Source organism: Cotesia glomerata, linkage group LG3 (assembly GCF_020080835.1).
Source record: "Cotesia glomerata isolate CgM1 linkage group LG3, MPM_Cglom_v2.3, whole genome shotgun sequence".
NCBI lineage: Eukaryota > Metazoa > Arthropoda > Insecta > Hymenoptera > Braconidae > Cotesia > Cotesia glomerata.
Window position 1 is genome coordinate 9,254,890 of NC_058160.1, and position 16,619 is coordinate 9,271,508.

The 16,619-nt window shown below is 31.4% G+C and overlaps 3 protein-coding genes across 6 annotated transcripts in view; all 3 read left to right on the forward strand.

Moving 5' to 3' along the window:
* Positions 1–6,127, forward strand: part of LOC123260564 (glypican-6) — a 72,505-nt gene extending 66,378 nt beyond the window's left edge. The window contains exons 3-8 of the mRNA XM_044721725.1: positions 997–1,139; positions 2,361–2,609; positions 2,900–3,068; positions 3,912–4,341; positions 4,716–4,885; positions 5,131–6,127. Coding sequence (XP_044577660.1) covers positions 997–1,139; positions 2,361–2,609; positions 2,900–3,068; positions 3,912–4,341; positions 4,716–4,885; positions 5,131–5,525 — 1,556 coding nt within the window. The 3' untranslated portion in view covers positions 5,526–6,127. The remainder of the gene's footprint in view (positions 1–996; positions 1,140–2,360; positions 2,610–2,899; positions 3,069–3,911; positions 4,342–4,715; positions 4,886–5,130) is intronic.
* A 2,837-nt stretch (positions 6,128–8,964) lies between these two features.
* LOC123260622 (protein starmaker) lies at positions 8,965–16,284 on the forward strand. Of its 4 annotated transcripts, XM_044721835.1 has the most exons (7): positions 8,965–9,211; positions 9,330–9,508; positions 9,590–9,784; positions 11,851–13,398; positions 13,478–13,654; positions 15,191–15,304; positions 15,396–16,284. In XM_044721835.1, the coding sequence occupies exons 4-7, from the start codon at positions 11,860–11,862 to the stop codon at positions 15,552–15,554; spliced, it is 1,989 nt and encodes a 662-aa protein (XP_044577770.1). In that variant the 5' UTR covers positions 8,965–9,211; positions 9,330–9,508; positions 9,590–9,784; positions 11,851–11,859; the 3' UTR covers positions 15,555–16,284. The 4 variants fall into 4 exon arrangements, with proteins under 4 accessions (XP_044577770.1, XP_044577769.1, XP_044577771.1 ...); XM_044721834.1 differs by lacking the exon at positions 9,590–9,784; XM_044721836.1 differs by lacking the exon at positions 9,590–9,784 and having other exon boundaries at positions 9,408–9,508.
* LOC123260623 (phosphatidate cytidylyltransferase, mitochondrial) lies at positions 10,037–11,734 on the forward strand. Its single transcript, XM_044721837.1, has 2 exons — positions 10,037–10,293; positions 10,367–11,734. The coding sequence occupies exon 2, from the start codon at positions 10,370–10,372 to the stop codon at positions 11,717–11,719; it is 1,350 nt and encodes a 449-aa protein (XP_044577772.1). The 5' UTR covers positions 10,037–10,293; positions 10,367–10,369; the 3' UTR covers positions 11,720–11,734.
* Positions 16,285–16,619: the final 335 nt, after the last annotated feature.

The window sequence follows — 16,619 nt, forward strand, 5'->3', positions numbered from 1 at the left end:
CAATGCAGTAATTAAAAAAATATAAATATTAATAAAAAAAAAAACTTAAGTAGGTATTTAACAATCTTTAATTAGTGGTTTAACTCGAATAAAAAAGACAGAAAGCCAAAAGCCGTGTCGTCTTGTAGGTACGGATGTAAAGACATCTTGAATTGTAATAAAATGTATATAAAAATAAAAATCCATCTGAAGTAAGACTGCGTGCTAATTGGCATCCGTTCTACGAGTACGTTCTATGAGACACGAAATTATTGAATGAAGCCGGGAAATTCTCATCCATATCCGGGTGTACGGCTCGCCTCAGGTAATGTAATGTAATGTAAGAAATTGAAGAAGCAAGGGGGATGTCGGGGAGCTAAAATTAGTTGAGATTTTACCGGGCGAGAGGAGAGGCACAAAATACGAGAGAGTAGAAGTTGGTGAATTAAAAGCGTCGCCGCAGCAAAGTGCTTCCTCTTTTGCTTGAGCTTTTGCTGGATGCCACTGGGAGCTGGGTTGGGAATGGCTTTTGCGACCGACCAGAATAGAGTTTCAGCGAGCAGAGAGGATACTATGCCATAGGATTCGTTACACGATTACTCTCCTCTCTCTCCTCTCACTCACTCTTTTAAACGGGTGGCTGTCGTTTAAAAGGAATTTTAATCTCATTCTTTCGTTGGACTCTCAAGTGACTGGAGGGGAAAGCGAGGGGGCGGGCAGGAAAAAGGAGTTTAAGTTAGTAATAGTAAAACCGAGATGAAAAAGTAAATTGTTCCCGGTCCAAGTAGAGCTCAGTTTTAAGCTCCTAGCTCCTGGTTTTACAATGAGTCAGGAATAGCTTTCTAATATGTTTCTCTTTAACTTTCTATCCCGCTCTTTTTCCCTTCCCCAGGGAGCAAAGCTTGCACTCAGACTTTTCTTATTAAAAAATTTCAATCCTCGGAAATTCACCTCCACCTTTCCTGACACCTTCTGATTGACGCACAGTTTTAATTAAAAATTCTATTCCTGTTACAGGTTTCTTTAAAGAGTTATTGGCGTCCTCCAAGAAGGGCTTTCATGAAATGTTCAAAAAAACTTATGGAATTTTGTACGAGCAAAACGCTTATGTTTTCACTGATTTGTTTAATGAATTGGAAAATTATTACGTCAAGGGAACGGTAAGTTTATTTTTTTTTTAATATTTTTTTGTGATCCTGAAATCAGCAGATGTTTGAAAATTTTCAAGATTTTTTTTATCAAATAAATTTAAAAAACAATTATAAATAGTTTTTTAAATTTAAAAACCTTTTTTTTGTAACTTCAAAATAATTTTTATTTTAATTAAGTTATTTTTAATTCCAATAAATTAAATTCCCATCAAAATTAAAATTAATCATTTGAAAAAGAAATATAAGAAAAAAAAAAATTCTTCACACAACCTTTTTTTACGGAAGAGGAGGATCCCATAAAAAAGTTGTGAAGCATGACGGACCTTAAAAAAATTTTTTAATCAAATATTCGAGGTAGGTCTCTCTCCGGAAGTACAAGTCTACCGTAGACAATAGGATAAAGTGTATACTGTTGAAAAAATGTCGAAAAAAGTCATAATATAATAAATAAAATAAAATAAAAAAATAAAAGATCGATAAATCAAATCTTCAACGTCGCAATTCAGCAAAAAATCAGCTCGATAGGAACTACCGGCGGGATATCTCCGCAAAGCTAAAGCTTTTCCTTACATTATTATTCTCTCTTTACATTACTCATCGCGGCAGTATTATCGCGTGCAAGTGGATGCTCAATCAATGCTTCTAACATAAAACCACTATAAAATCACTCCGCGATTACTGATGAGTCCTTCGCGATTATTTTGGTCTCCATTAAACTGCAGTTAAACGACTTTACTCCCACTTTAAATTTAACTCGTTAAATTAATCACTGTATTTTTCGTTTTGTTGCGAGTAGGCGGAGTTAAGTCAGACTTAAGTTTATTTAATTATTTCTCAACTTGACTCATCATTTAAAAAAAAAAAATAAATAAATAATAATAATCACTAGCAACCTGTAGTCACTATGTTGAATGATTTTTCGAAATTTTTTATCATAGTATAAATAGTTTGGGTACTTTTCAAATAAATTTTTTAAATAATCTTACTATTTTAGGATCAATTACGGAATCATTTAATAAAAAATGTCACGAAAAAATTTATAAGGTCTAAAATACTATTTAAAACTCCTCTAAAAAGTTAATATAAAAAATTGACTGTCACTAAATATATATAAAATAATAAAAAGGCTCAAATTTTAAGATCTTTCAGATGATAAAAATTTAATTATAAAATTTAATCACAAAATTTTTATTATTCTCTTCAATTATTAAGGTGATAAAAATTTTCCAGGTGAACCTAGACGAAGCAATGGACAATTTTTTCAATACCCTGTACCAAAAAATGTTCACGGTGCTCAACAGTCAGTACAACTTCGACGCAAAGTACCTAAAATGCGTGGGCAATCACATGAAAGACATGCGTCCATTCGGTGACGTCCCGCAGAAATTGGGCGTCCAAATAAAGAGGTCATTTATAGCTACAAGGGCCTTCAGCCAGGCTCTGACAGTCGCCGCGGATGTGCTCAAAAACATGCAGACGGTATGTATTTAATATCCTTACAATATATAATATACAATATAATATCTTAGAGAAATAAGCCGACGTCTGAATGCTGAATCACGTAAATTACCAGAGCAATCGGTTATTATCACGGTTGGGTGAGTCCTTTACTTGGGAAAGGACTACCCGTAGTCACCACATCAGACATATCCTCTTGTATTAGACGCTAGACGCTTTGCTTCGACTTGTAGTTAAACATTTAAGTCGCGGCATCTTGTTGTAAATAATGATAATAATAGAAGGTTTTGTTCTGTTATGTTGAAAAACAGCTCAAGGTTTCGCCCGAGTGCGCAGCAGCATTGACCAGGATGACAGCATGCCCGTCTTGCAGCGGCATACCCGGTAATGTACTTGCCTGCGGTGACATGTGCGCTAATGTCATGAAGGGTTGCCTTACACAACACGCTGCACTCGATGCTGAATGGAATCATTTTGTCGGTATGTTCTTTCATTATTTATAATTTATATATATGTTCATTTTTGTTGTCAGACGTACCAGAACCTGTCCAATTAATAAGCATTCCGTTTAATTATAAAATATAAGAAAAAAAAATTTTTTAGACCTATGAAAGCTGTACAATTAAACTGAAATTATAAAAATAATTATTTTTTAAAATAATTATCTTGAATTAAATTTTTTTTTCTATCTAAATAAATCAATTTATATTAAAATAAATTCACCTAATATACAATCAAGAATACCAACATATCTTCGGTCACTAGAAAGCACATACTTCCTAGAAATCATTAGCAAACTTGTACATCTAATGACATCAAAAAATATTATAAAATTCCAGCTCATGAATTATTAACTCTTTAATTATTCCTTTCTACGTTAGTTAGCCGCGTACTATTACCCGCACTTAATCCGATTGCACCTTTCAGTTAAATGACATCAACAATAATGAAAATAATAATAATAATAAAAATAACAATAACATAAATAAATCCCGAGTTTCCAAGAAACCGTTAACCTCTATTGATTAATGAGCTCTATAAAAAATAAAATACGAGTTAGACATTTCTGTCCCATGTTAGGAAATGAGATTGCGAAATTTATAAATTGCATCGCATTTCATTGCGTCTCCATCTACAATTCTACTTAATTAAACCGTAATTTTCTCTAGAGCAAATAAAACATCACCGTCATTTTAAAATAAATAAATCTTAATTATAATCTCAATCTCAATCCCGATAAAAATAAAGATAAAGATGATGACAATAATTATTATTATTTACTCAACTAAATAAATTCATTAATTATGATGACTTGAATTGCAGAGGCGGTTGGAAAAGTAGGCGAGAGATTGCTGGGGCCGTTCAATATCGAGATGCTGGTGCGACCGATAAATCTCAAGATATCAGAGGCTATAATGAACTTCCAGGAGAACAGCCACGACGTGTCCCAGCGGGTGTTCAGCGGGTGCGGGCGTCCTGTACTTGGAAGACGGAGGAGACGTCGAAGAAGTCCGTCCGCATTGGCAGCTGCCCGTGACGTCGATTTTGACTCGGGAAACTTTGACCAGGAATCTGGAGAAGACGGCCGCTCGACGACCGCGGCGATGCTCGACAAACTCGTCAAGGAAATTCGCCAGAGGGTCAGAGATTCCAGGCAGTTTTGGATTTACTTGCCGTACCAACTTTGCAATGATGGGTTGGTGGTTCCCGCGAGCAACACCAAGGAATGTTGGAACGGCACACATGTTGACAAGTAATTATTTTATTTTTTTTATTAGTCTTGCACAGTTTAAACTGGTCCATTTTAAAACACAGTAAGTGCAAAATTTCTTGACCTTTTTTTTTGTATTGCATTTTTTACATTTTAAAATTTACAGCGATTAAAAATTTTTAATTATTCTTTATTTATAATATATTTTTCATAAATTTAGAGTGTAATAGAAGCTTTTTTTTTGGAAAGAAAATTTAAAAATAAAACATCTAAGAAATATTCGTAACTGTGTTTTGAAATGAAGTAGCAGATCTATATATAAGATATAATCTGTATTTTGTTTAATCTGAGGTTAACGACTCTCTTTCTGGACTTCTGTTTGTTTATGAGAGGATTAACGATAATATTGTTTTTAGATATTTATACCCGGTATCGTCTGACGGCGAGACGCAGACTCTAAACCCAGAGGTTCGCGGGGCTGGTCCCAGAGCCGCGATTGTTAGAGACCAAATATTTGCTCTCACAACAATCACCAGTCGGCTCAGATCCGCATTTAATGGCCAAGATGTTGATTGGATAGACCCTGGTTTGTACTTTTTATTTTTTAACTTTTTATACTTATAGAAAATTATCGGATAATGGAAAAATTCGATTTGAAGCTTTGAATGTTTAATTTGTAAATCTGATGTTGTTATTATTATAATCAGATATATTTTTTTTACTTATTTTATTCTTGAAAACAAAATTTTTATTATCACGAGAATTTTATCAAATTAATTATGCGAAAATTATTTAGAAAATCAATATTTACTAATTATAAAAAATTTACAGAAGACATTCCTGAAGGATCAGGCAGCGGTTCCGGAAACGGTCGCGACGATGACGTAATAACCGACGACGAAGATGGCTGGGGCGAAGGATCCGGCGAAGACCCTAAACCTTCAGAGCCAGAAGTCCCGAAAGTAGCTTCACCAGTGCCTCCGGTGATACCACCGCAGGTGGATATCGCGCCGAAGAGTCCCGTGGACAACGGCGTCGACAAGAGCCCCGAGTCCAGTGGGGGCAGTCTGGACAAGAACGAGGGTAGTCAAAATTCGACGACGAGCGTGGGCAGCGGTAGTGGATCCGCGAGTCGCCCGCGAATGTCTCTAACTCGCGCCCTAACGTCCTATCTCTTCCCTATTGCCGTGATGTGGTTCGGTGGCTGTCTTACCGAGTGGCTGTGATCTTTCATTTCTTACGATCAAGTGGAAATTGTAAATAATAAATCATAAATATTAAACTATTAACTAATCCCTAACTAACTAATTAATTAGTTAATTAATAATGTTAATCGAGCGGATAAACTTATTTATCAAGATTTTTTAAAAGTGACCAATGTGCCATTTTTTATTTTTATTTTTATCTCAAGTCTGTGCCAGATTTCTCAAATGGCCGTCGGTGTTTTTATTTTATTCTATTTTATATATTTTTCTTTTATTTAATTATTTATTAGTGAAATAATAAATAATAAATAAATAAGTGACTTCGAGTTTGAACTTCAGGACGTAAAAATAATAATTAAAAGTTTTAATTAAATATTAAGACTCTTATTGTATACGAGAGTGTTATAACAGGACTGAAAATTTAATTTATTCGATTAACTATTAATTTTGTGTATTAATTATTAATATTAATATTATTATTTTATTTTATTTTTTAATTACTCGGTCAACAAAGTTGATGGGTATAAATAATAATTGTTAATTAACACTTCTCTACTCTCTTTTGTAAAGTGTAAATAAAAATAGCTAAGCAACTGAAAAAAAAAAAAAAAAAAAAAACTATTGAAAATAAAAAAACAAAAAAATTTTTTATTTAGACTAGTTGCTTGCGGATTTAGGTTTAAGTTTCGGATCGAGTGTTAATAAGCTGTGTAAAAATAATAAAAGTATAAAAATAAATTTATAAAAAGTAATAATTAAATAAAAAAATCAAAGAGTGAAGAGAAATGAAATTGAATACAAAAATAATAACGGGATCCTGTGATAAAATCAAATAAACCCGCACTTAGAGTCTCGGACTTGTCCAAGGCGGAAAATAAATGAATAATTATTATTATTAATTATTAATATTGATAAATATAATATTAAATGGTATGTAAGACGTAAGAATAGACGATTTGAAAAATCTAGTGAATTATTCAGATAATTGATGATTGATTGGTTGAATGATTATTGTCAGTGGTAAATAATATTATTTGTAATTTTTAATTTGTATTATATTATTCTATAAAAATAGATTTATATAGAAATATTATATATATATTTAATTGATTAATATAACAAATTTATTGACGAAAGTTTTATCCCAAGGAATATTATTAATGGATTTAATTTTAAGGTGCAATTTGTTTTTTGCATTATTTTTATCATTTTTTTTATCATTTTTTTGTACTTGCTTGTGAATTATGGGCGTGTGCGAATTATTTATTTTTTTTTTAGTGGAGATAAAATAATTCAGTTGGAAATATTTTCTTATTCTTAAAATTGAATTTTGATTTTTAAAAATTATCGGGTGTAAATTATTGGAAGTCTTAATTTTTTACGGTGTTCGCACATTCCTAATAATTTAAATAGCATTACAGGTATAATTTTATTACTTACATTTTTATTTAATTTTTCGTTATTAGCTATTATAAATTTTTACTTTTGTATCACGAAATTATAAAATCATTTTTAAAAAAATAATTATAAAATTATGACAGAGAAAAATTATCACCCAAAAATGTATTTAATAAAATAAAAATATTAACATTAAATTAAATAAAAATGTGAAGACAAAAATAAATTAACCTGTTTTGCTGCGATAATTAAAATAAAAATAAAAATGAATTGTCGATCAAAACAAAACATAAATTACAAGGTAACAGGGTTCTTCAGAGAAGAAAACATAAAAATTATTGGATAATGTAATAAACAATCGTATTAAATTATAATGATGATAATAATTTAAATAAATATAACAATAATAATATTAATGTATTTAAATGACTTGTAATTGACAACAGAGGATGCGATAATGCGATTATTTATTAGCATTTAAACATTAAAGTAATAAATATATGTTAATAGAAGGTAAAATGTTTTTTACGCTGTACATTACGATAAATTTTTCTATTGTATTTAATTTTCCATTCCAACTGATTTACTTTGTACTACCAGTGGTATCTTATAATTTTAAAAAGTCTATAATTATTGTCGATTTATAAATTATAATATTAATAACAAATTTATCTATACTGTTTAATAACATAAAATAAATTTATTATGACTTTGGATGGAACAAAACTATTTAAATATAAAAATATATCACAATAATTTAATATTTATTTCTTTTTTATTTACTCTTTTACCTTCTATTCTTGTCCCTACGAATTTCCTAATTTTCAGAGATATTTATTTGTTTAAATATATATTTTTAAAAATAGTTATGAAATAAATAAAGTAAAAAAAAATAATAACAAACCTCGGCAGAGAAATAATATGCAGAAGGGTAAATCAACATTATATTAAAAGCAGCAGAATCTCATTAAGTGTATATTTAAGCAAGAATGAATGAAAAAAAAAAGTTATGAAAGAAAATATATGAAAAAATTCAAAGAATCAAACGTAATTTAATGGATTTAATAAATAAAGTGTTTGATGTCTGCTATTTTCAGTATCATAACACTTCATCTAAGTGTTGATAGCCAGCTAGCATCACTTAACTGCTATTTCTCTACCGGTCGATGCCAGATGAGGACTTCTTGGCTGCTGATTCTGATCCGGAGTCATTTTCTTGTAGTTGACATCAGATATCTTCAATTTTTCTTTCACCATTTGCTAATCACTGACACTTTTTATCTAAAAACATAATAAATAATTTGAACAACATAAATTCTAATAAAAATAAAGAAAATTGTATTTTTTATTAAATTTTATTTAAAATGATATGAAAATTAAATTATCTGACATTTGAAAATTTCCATAATTTATTTTATTGAAAAATAATTTTTAAAAAATTAAAAAAAAAATTTTCATATGTAGAAAATTTTAAAAATTATACGTGCAATTGTTTAAAAATATTTTTCTAGTTCTAACTTTTAATTAATAAAAAAAATAAAAAATTGTTAAGTGTCGGCTAACTTAATTTTCATTAAAATAATTTTAAAATTCTGTTAAATAAATAATTAAATCTCAAAATATGAGTCCAATAATAAAATATAACAAAAATAATGTCATTGTCAGAGACTTGCTATTTTTTTGACGTTATTTTTGCCATCGTAGCCTAAATTACCTCTAATAATTAAAAATATGAAATATTTATTGATTTTTTAATTAAATTACTCTACTGCTTTATAAAAAATAAAATAAAATGACTTAATTAAGCTACAAGATATAAAAATACTAAAAATATACATAAAGAACCGCAGGTACGACTCAGAGCGCGCAGAAGTTTCTGGTCTTTTGCTGCTGCGTAAGTAGCCGTTATTTCAAAATCATCAAGATGGCCGTCGCAATTCCGACAGAGTAGTGCGCGCGCGCCATCTGAACCGACTTAGCAGAAAATTTAAATTCAAGCGCGAAAACTTGAAGCTAAAGACCGTAGCGCCAAGCCAACGCGTCCGAAAAATTTAACAAAATATTTATCGCATGGCGCACTTGTACTATCTTTTTATACACGTTGAAAAGCGTAACAATAATTTATAAATAATATATTTGTTTTGTTTTGTTTTTAAATAATAAAACCGTCGAGAGTATAGATAGAAAAAAAGCCGCCGAGAGGGAGATAAATAATAAAAGTGATAAATAAATGAACATAGAGAAATTATTGATAAAGATGGTGATTTGAGACTCGCCCATCGCAAGGTATCGCCGATTCATTTACTCAAGTAAGTTCTTTGCACAATAGCTTGATCTAGCGCTACTGCCGCTATGTATGTGATTAAGCTCATGTATATACATATATACTAATTTGTTTTCTAATGTGTATATTTATCCGTAATTAAGGTGATAAGAGTAAGAAATAGTGATAGGTTCACTTGACGTAATCGTGTAAAGAGCAATGGGTTGGTGAATTTTTTTCAGCTCCAATTACTTGACTGGGATTCTAACCTACGCTTTCAATTCATCAGATAAGAGTATATGTAAAGTCAATAAATTTTTCATCGCACCAAAAGCTGTGAAGAGTATGTATATATTTATGTGGATGTGCATATTCACAATGGTTTATTAATTTGATTTAATAAAATATTTATGTCTGGCTTCAGTGCTACGTACACTATGTATGCCGGAATATTGATAAATCACTTTTTATAAAGCCATGTTCTGTATGTGTATATTTATCTCTGTGTGAGCAGTGTTGGAAAATACTGGATTGAAGATATATTTACTGGAATTTTTAATTTTGATTAAATTACAAGAGGATCTGGATTAATTTTAAAAATCAAGATTATTATTCAAAGGTTTATAAAAAAAATTTTTTATTTTGAGAGAATATATTTTTATATTTAAGCAAAAGTAAACATCAGAAGATTTTAATTTAAATGCATAAATAAATTATTTAATAATAAATCAACTGAAAAAAGTGAACAAGAAATTCAATGGATTTAATTTTTGTTAAAAAAAATAACTCTGTGTTAAAAATTATAGGAAAAATTTCTTGATTAAAATTTTTTATTTTAAGAGAATAAATTTTTATACTTAAGCAAAAGTGAACTCCAGAAGATTTTAATTTATTTAAATAAATAAATGAATTATTTATTTAATAATAAATCAACTGAAGAAAGTGAACAAGAAGAAAATCAATGGATTTAATTTTTGTAAAAAAAAAAATAACTCTGTGGGAAAAATTTCTTGATTAAAATAACAAGGAAATATGAATCAACTTTGTGGAAGAATGGACAGTCGAAAATAATTAGTTTGGTAGAAGAATAAATTTAAATACTTATTTCAAAATTCAAGAAAAAATAAGGTATAAAAAATTATTAAAATTTATAAAGTCTAAATTGAAATAATTGATAATTAATAATTGAATTTTTAAATAGAAGATGATGGAAAAAGTAATATCAGAGTCATTTAAAAAAATTCTCCAGACATTTCCTCACAACATGCGATTTTGCTTCGCATACGGATCTGGAGTAATAAAACAAACTACGGATCCGAAGAAGAATATGCTGGACTTGGTATTCGTGGTGAGGAACTCGGAGTCGTGGCATGCTGAGAATCTAGTCCGCAATCCTAGCCATTATGCTCAACCGTTACGACTGCTAGGACACAAAGCGATAAGCAGGTTTCAAGAGAACTGCGGAGCCAGAATATACTATAACACTCTGATAAAGTCAGCAGATGATAGATTGATAAAATACGGCGTGATATCAGAGTCTGCGCTGGTTGAAGACCTCCTCGATTGGAATAACTTGTATTTAGCTGGTAGACTGCACAAGCCGATCCACATTCTGCAGGCAGCGAGTGAAAATTCATCGCTGCAGACCGCACTGGCGCAGAATCTCAAGAATGCTGTCCATGCTGCGCTTCTCTTGCTGCCAGAAAATTTCACAGAAGTGGATTTTTATCAAACGATCGCAGGTCTGTCTTATCACGGAGACTTTCGTATGACTTTTGGAGAAGACAAATCTAAAATTTCAAAGATTGTGGTTCCTCAGCTTGCGAATTTCAGAGAACTATACGAGCCAGTTTTAAATTTATTCGACCACTTTGTCGACATACCAAAGCTTCAATATACTCCTGTAGTTTGTCACCAGGATGACAGTCCCATAGCGAGGATCCATCACCTCAATCAGCTGCCAAGGACCCCGCAGAAAAAGCTGGCCAAGTTTTGGTCCAAGGGAGGTCGCACGCAAGACATGGAAGATTGTCTTCGGGCTATCGCTCACGATCTCGACTGCAGTGATATTGTTCAAAGAGTCTTGAGTGACATTGTCTGGCGGTCCAGTGTTTCCCAGAGTATCAAGGGTATCGCTACTGCGGGATTGATCAAGTCGGTCAAGTACAGTGGCGCTAAAGTTATAAAAATGATCAAGTCTTTTGAATTTAAATCAGAGTTTAAAGACTTGCGGCAAGGTAGTCAGGAGCTTGAACAGAATTTTAAAAAAATTTTAGCTGATTTTCAACACAAACAGTTGGCTAAAAATGAGGAGACAGAAAAAATTGCGAGTTCTGATGAAAAGTCAATAAGTCAAGAGAAAAAAATAATTGACCAAGAGTTGAAATTAAAGGAACAAGAAATAAAATTACGAGATCAAGAGAAAAAAATTAATGATCAAGAAATATTGTTGAGCAAAGGAAAGAAGCCAGAGCAAGAAATAGTTAAAAATGATTTATTAAATAAAACAACAAGTGATAAATCTAGTGCCAAAGAAATAAATAAAAAAAATTAATTTACAAAATAAAAATAGTTTTAATCAATAAATTTAATTAATAGTAGTTAAAAAAAAAAAAAAAAAAAAAAAAAAAAAACAATATAAACTAGCCGTACTGAAAATAATTATATAAATAATTTCTGTTATAGTTTTAGAGTATGACGACAATGGATTCGGATTCAGAGAGTCAAGACAGCGATGAAGGGAGGCGTTTTCGTTTCGAGGCGACCCGAAAGGACGCGCATGTTACCCAATCGGCAGCACGTCGTCGGAAGCCGTCGCCGTTTCAACTGCATCGTCGTCCATCGAGGGAAAAATCCCGGGAACGGACTCGCCACGACAGGTCAAGGAGCCATGACAAGGACCGTAGGAAGGATCGAGATCGGCACAGTCGGGATCGGCACAGTCGGGATCGTCACGGAAGAAGCGGCAGCAGCTCCAAGGAACCGGTCAGAAGCAGCAAAAATTCCAAGGAAGATCGCAGCCGAAAAGATAGAGAAGATCGGCACCGCGATCACAATAGCAAGAGTCTCCACAAAGACTACGACAGACGCGACTCCAGGTCGAGAGACTTCAAGCGGGACCGTCGTAGGTCCAGAGATTCCTATGACCGTCGCAGCGACAAGCGCGATCGCAGTCGTAGGTACTCCAGGGAGCGCGATCGGCACAAAAAGTCCAGAGATAACGAGCGAGTCGCTGAAGCAAGCACTGGCAATGGTGATAAAAATTCAACTCACGGTGACAATGATAGAATCTCTAATTTATCCAACCAAGACTGTAAAGATTTAAATTTAAGTGATTTTGATATCGTGTCTGACACCGAGGGCAATTCGCAGTCAGACTCGTCGCTGAGGGGAAAAAATTGGAGCAGAGATTCGCGGGATAGAAAGTCCAGGCTGAGAACAAGGTCCAGGTCCAGGTCTAGGGGAAAGAGTCGAGGTTCCAAGTCGAGTTCCAGGTCTAGGTCGAAACTCAAAGCTTCCCCGATAGAAATAGTTGGTGATGAAATAGTCATTGATAGTATCGGCAATGATAATGAAGAAGAGGAAGAAGAAGACGATGATGACTTGGAAAAATTCAACACAGATATCCTCCTGCATGCATCTACGTCCGCGCCATCATTAGATAGTGTTAATGATAATGATAATTTAAAAATATGTACAGATTTAATAGATAACTTAAGCGATGACGATGATAACAAAAACTACAGCAATTTAAATATTGACGATATTGATGAGGAGAATCACGGGGAGAACAGTGGTGAGGTTGAAGCACCAAGCGCCAATTGCTACGGACCTACCTTGCCGCCTAAAAGTGTTGGAAATCCTGTCAAGTTGGCGTCGGAGACTAAAAATTCTGAGGTTAAAATTATTGGGCCTTGTTTACCGGATGGCTTTAAAAAAATTTCTCAAGATGAGGATGAAGCTTTTGGACCCAGTTTGCCACCGACGCTGCAGAGGGTCGGGGAGGAGAAGAAGCGGATTGGACCTTCGCTGCCCAGGCATCTCATGGAGCATCTGGAAGACGAGGATGACTATCTGATGGAGGTGGATGTTGAAGGAGAACCCGACGAGCTTGATGAAGAGGAAGAAATACTTGGACCCTTGCCTGCTGATCATCCGGCTATTGGTAGCGACAGGATTCAGAGGCAGTTGGAGTACAGGGCGAGGTTGATTAAAGAAGAACTTGCTGAGATTGTAAGTTTTTGTTGATATTTTTGGACTAAATATTGTTTTTTTTTTTAAAGAATTGATTGTTTAATTTTTGTTTTATTAGGATTACCGGGAAGAAAAAAAAAGAGAAGAATGGATGACTGAATTGCCGGCAGTGAGAGCTGCTAATTTAGGACTAGGTCCCAGGAAATTTCGTACAAAAGAAGGTCCTGATTTTTCAGATAGAACTAGTTGGACTGATACACCTGCGGATCGTGAACGTAAACAAAAAGAGCTGAAGGTATTTTATATAATTTTTTTATTTGATTAATGATGATGATTGAATTGTTTGATTACTAATAATTAACAACCTTGCAGTCACTATGTGACTGCCGTGACTTATGAACTATAAATAATCAAAAATTTTGCTTCATTAAATTATGACTTTTGTTAAATTGCACTGTACTTTCTTAACTATTAACGTTTTTAAAGATATAAGCTCATCCCGATATTACACTCATCAAGAGCTTTCATTTGAGTACCCACATGCATTTTTGATATATTTTTCATTTATGGGTGATTCTCTGTAAGGACGTCTTAAATTTGTACAAAATTGTCCGACCAAATTATTTTTGATTTTATTAGAAAAAAAATTAACAAGAACTAAAAAACTATCAGCTTAATGATAATAAATAAATAGCCAAATTAATTTTTGTTTTTTCGATATTTGTGTATTTTTTGCCATATAACATGACAAGGGACTGTTTGCCAGGGGACTGTTTTTTTTTCTATCAAATTGAGAAAAATCAAGCAAACTATTTCAATGCATTCAACTTTTTAAGTTCTCAATGAATGTTTACATTAATTAGAATAATATTAAGACTTATTGATCCAATTTTATAAATAAATTATAAATAAAAATAGTTGCCAGGGGACTGAGTTTTGAAGTGGCCCAGACACATTTCCAGCGCAAACGGTGCTTTGACACTAAATAAAATGGCGATAAAGCGCTAAAAGCCCTATGGTTATTAACTTAAGGCTAGTTAGATTCTTATAAACCTTACAAAAGGTAAAATAACACGCTGAATTTTTTTTTTTTGCTTTGAACTTCTGGCAGGGGACTGTTCTTAAAATGCCTGGGACAAACTTTCGTTTAATGAATTTAATGAAACAAATTAATTTTCGGTACTTTTTATTGAAGAAGATTGTTAGTTAACTAATTAAGTTTATAAACATTATGGACGAATAACTTAAAATTTAATCTTAAAGTTTTAATTTTGGGAATGGGACAGCCCAGGGGACTGTTATTTCGGTGGTTTACGAATTTATAGCAAAAAAACCAAAATTTATTTCATTTTAGTTTTCAATGCTCCAAACAGAAATGTTTTTTTACTTTCGTAAAAAATTTTTTTTAGTAACAAAATAACAATTTTTCCAATAAAAAAATGCATGAGACAGCGAAAAACATCCTTACAGAGAATCACCCATGTACATGAATATATGAAAAATTGATGTGGGTACTCAAATGATAGGTCTTGATGAGCATAACATTGGGATGAACTTATATCTTTAAAAATCTCAATAGTTCACAAGATACAAGGTCATTTCTTAATTATGTATTTAGAGATAGAGTATTTTCGAATGCAGCCTAAATACTTATCATCATAAATTTACTATCGATGAGAATGATATCACACCTTGAAAAGGCACAAATTCAAATCAAGACCTTTGCAATGACACTAAAGTTCACTAAAGAAACCAATTTTATCATATGACTATCCTGGACACCAAATTTTTCTTATTCTCCTAATAATTAATAATTATTAAATTGTTTTAGATGGGCAAAAGACCTGCAGAAACGATAGATGACAGTCCAAGAGAGAAATCAAGCAAAAGACATGAAAAGTCGCTTCTTGAAATGCATCAGAAAAAAATAAACAAGAAAAGACGGGTATGAATTTTTTGTATTTATTTATACTATATTTTTTTATTTTTATTATGAGGTGATTGATTTGAGTAATTATTTGTTTATTAAATTACAGAAAGACGAAAAAGAAGCGAAAAAGAATCAAACAACAGTACGAAGACCATTTGACCGTGATATGGACATGCAGGTCAATCGTTTTGATGATGCGCGGAAGAAAAGTATTCTTATGAAAGCTCAAAAACTCGACGACAGATTTTCGCGTGGAAAAATGTAGACAATGTTGTTTTGTTATTTTTATGATTTTTTTTTTTTTTTTTTTTAATTTTAAATATGCAGTAATAATAAGGAAAGAGTGCTGAGATGAATGAACGGTTAGTTATGGATGAATGGTACGTGAAATTGGTGCCTTGTTATTTTTTTAATTTTATGGTAACCGATTTATAAACCAGACAAGACATCAATGAAATTTTTTAAAAATGAATTAATACAGTAAATTTTTCATAATTTAATCAACTAGTTACATATTTTATTATTATATTCTATGTACTTTGTAATCAAGTGAAATATGTAAATAATTACATAAATTGGTCATTAGTTGTCACAGCGATATCTAAGAAAGAACATTAATCAATTAGTCATTAATTAATAATGATATTATTATTATTAAAAGTTTCTTTTTTTTTTTTTTTTTAATTTGATGTATAGATGTAATTATTATTGTTCAATTTATTTGTTTTTATTATCATGCCAGTTAATATGAATTCTTCATGTAATTAATTTGAATAGGTGTCATTTGTTACACTAGATTAAACAATTAAACCATCACGCGCTAAGAATAATGAATTATTTATTTTACTTAGTTTTAATTTTATTGTTGTTTAAATACCGATTCGCAAACGCTTTGAAATTAAATACCATGTGCATCATGCTTATCAATTTACGAGAAAATAATGGTTTGTAATAGAGAAAAGTGACTTATAAATAAAAACAATTTATCAGGGAATTTTAATTATTTATTAGAAAAATATTTTGTTAGTAGAATAAATTAATCGACTTTTTAAATTATTTATACCTTATAAAAAATTTAATTACCCAAGCGTCACAAAAAAAAATGTTGACTTTTTGGTAGATTTCACTCAACAAGAAGTTAAAAAATTAATAATCGTCAACTTAAATTCAACAAAACATTAACAAAAAAAAATTTGTGCCGCTTGGGTATCAGCTCAATAATTTGTAAATGATTTTTTAGTTTTAGTTCCGTCAATTAATTTAAAAACAAAATTATTTTTAAAATAATTCCCTTAAAAAAAATTAAATTTTCTCATTTATTTAATAAAAA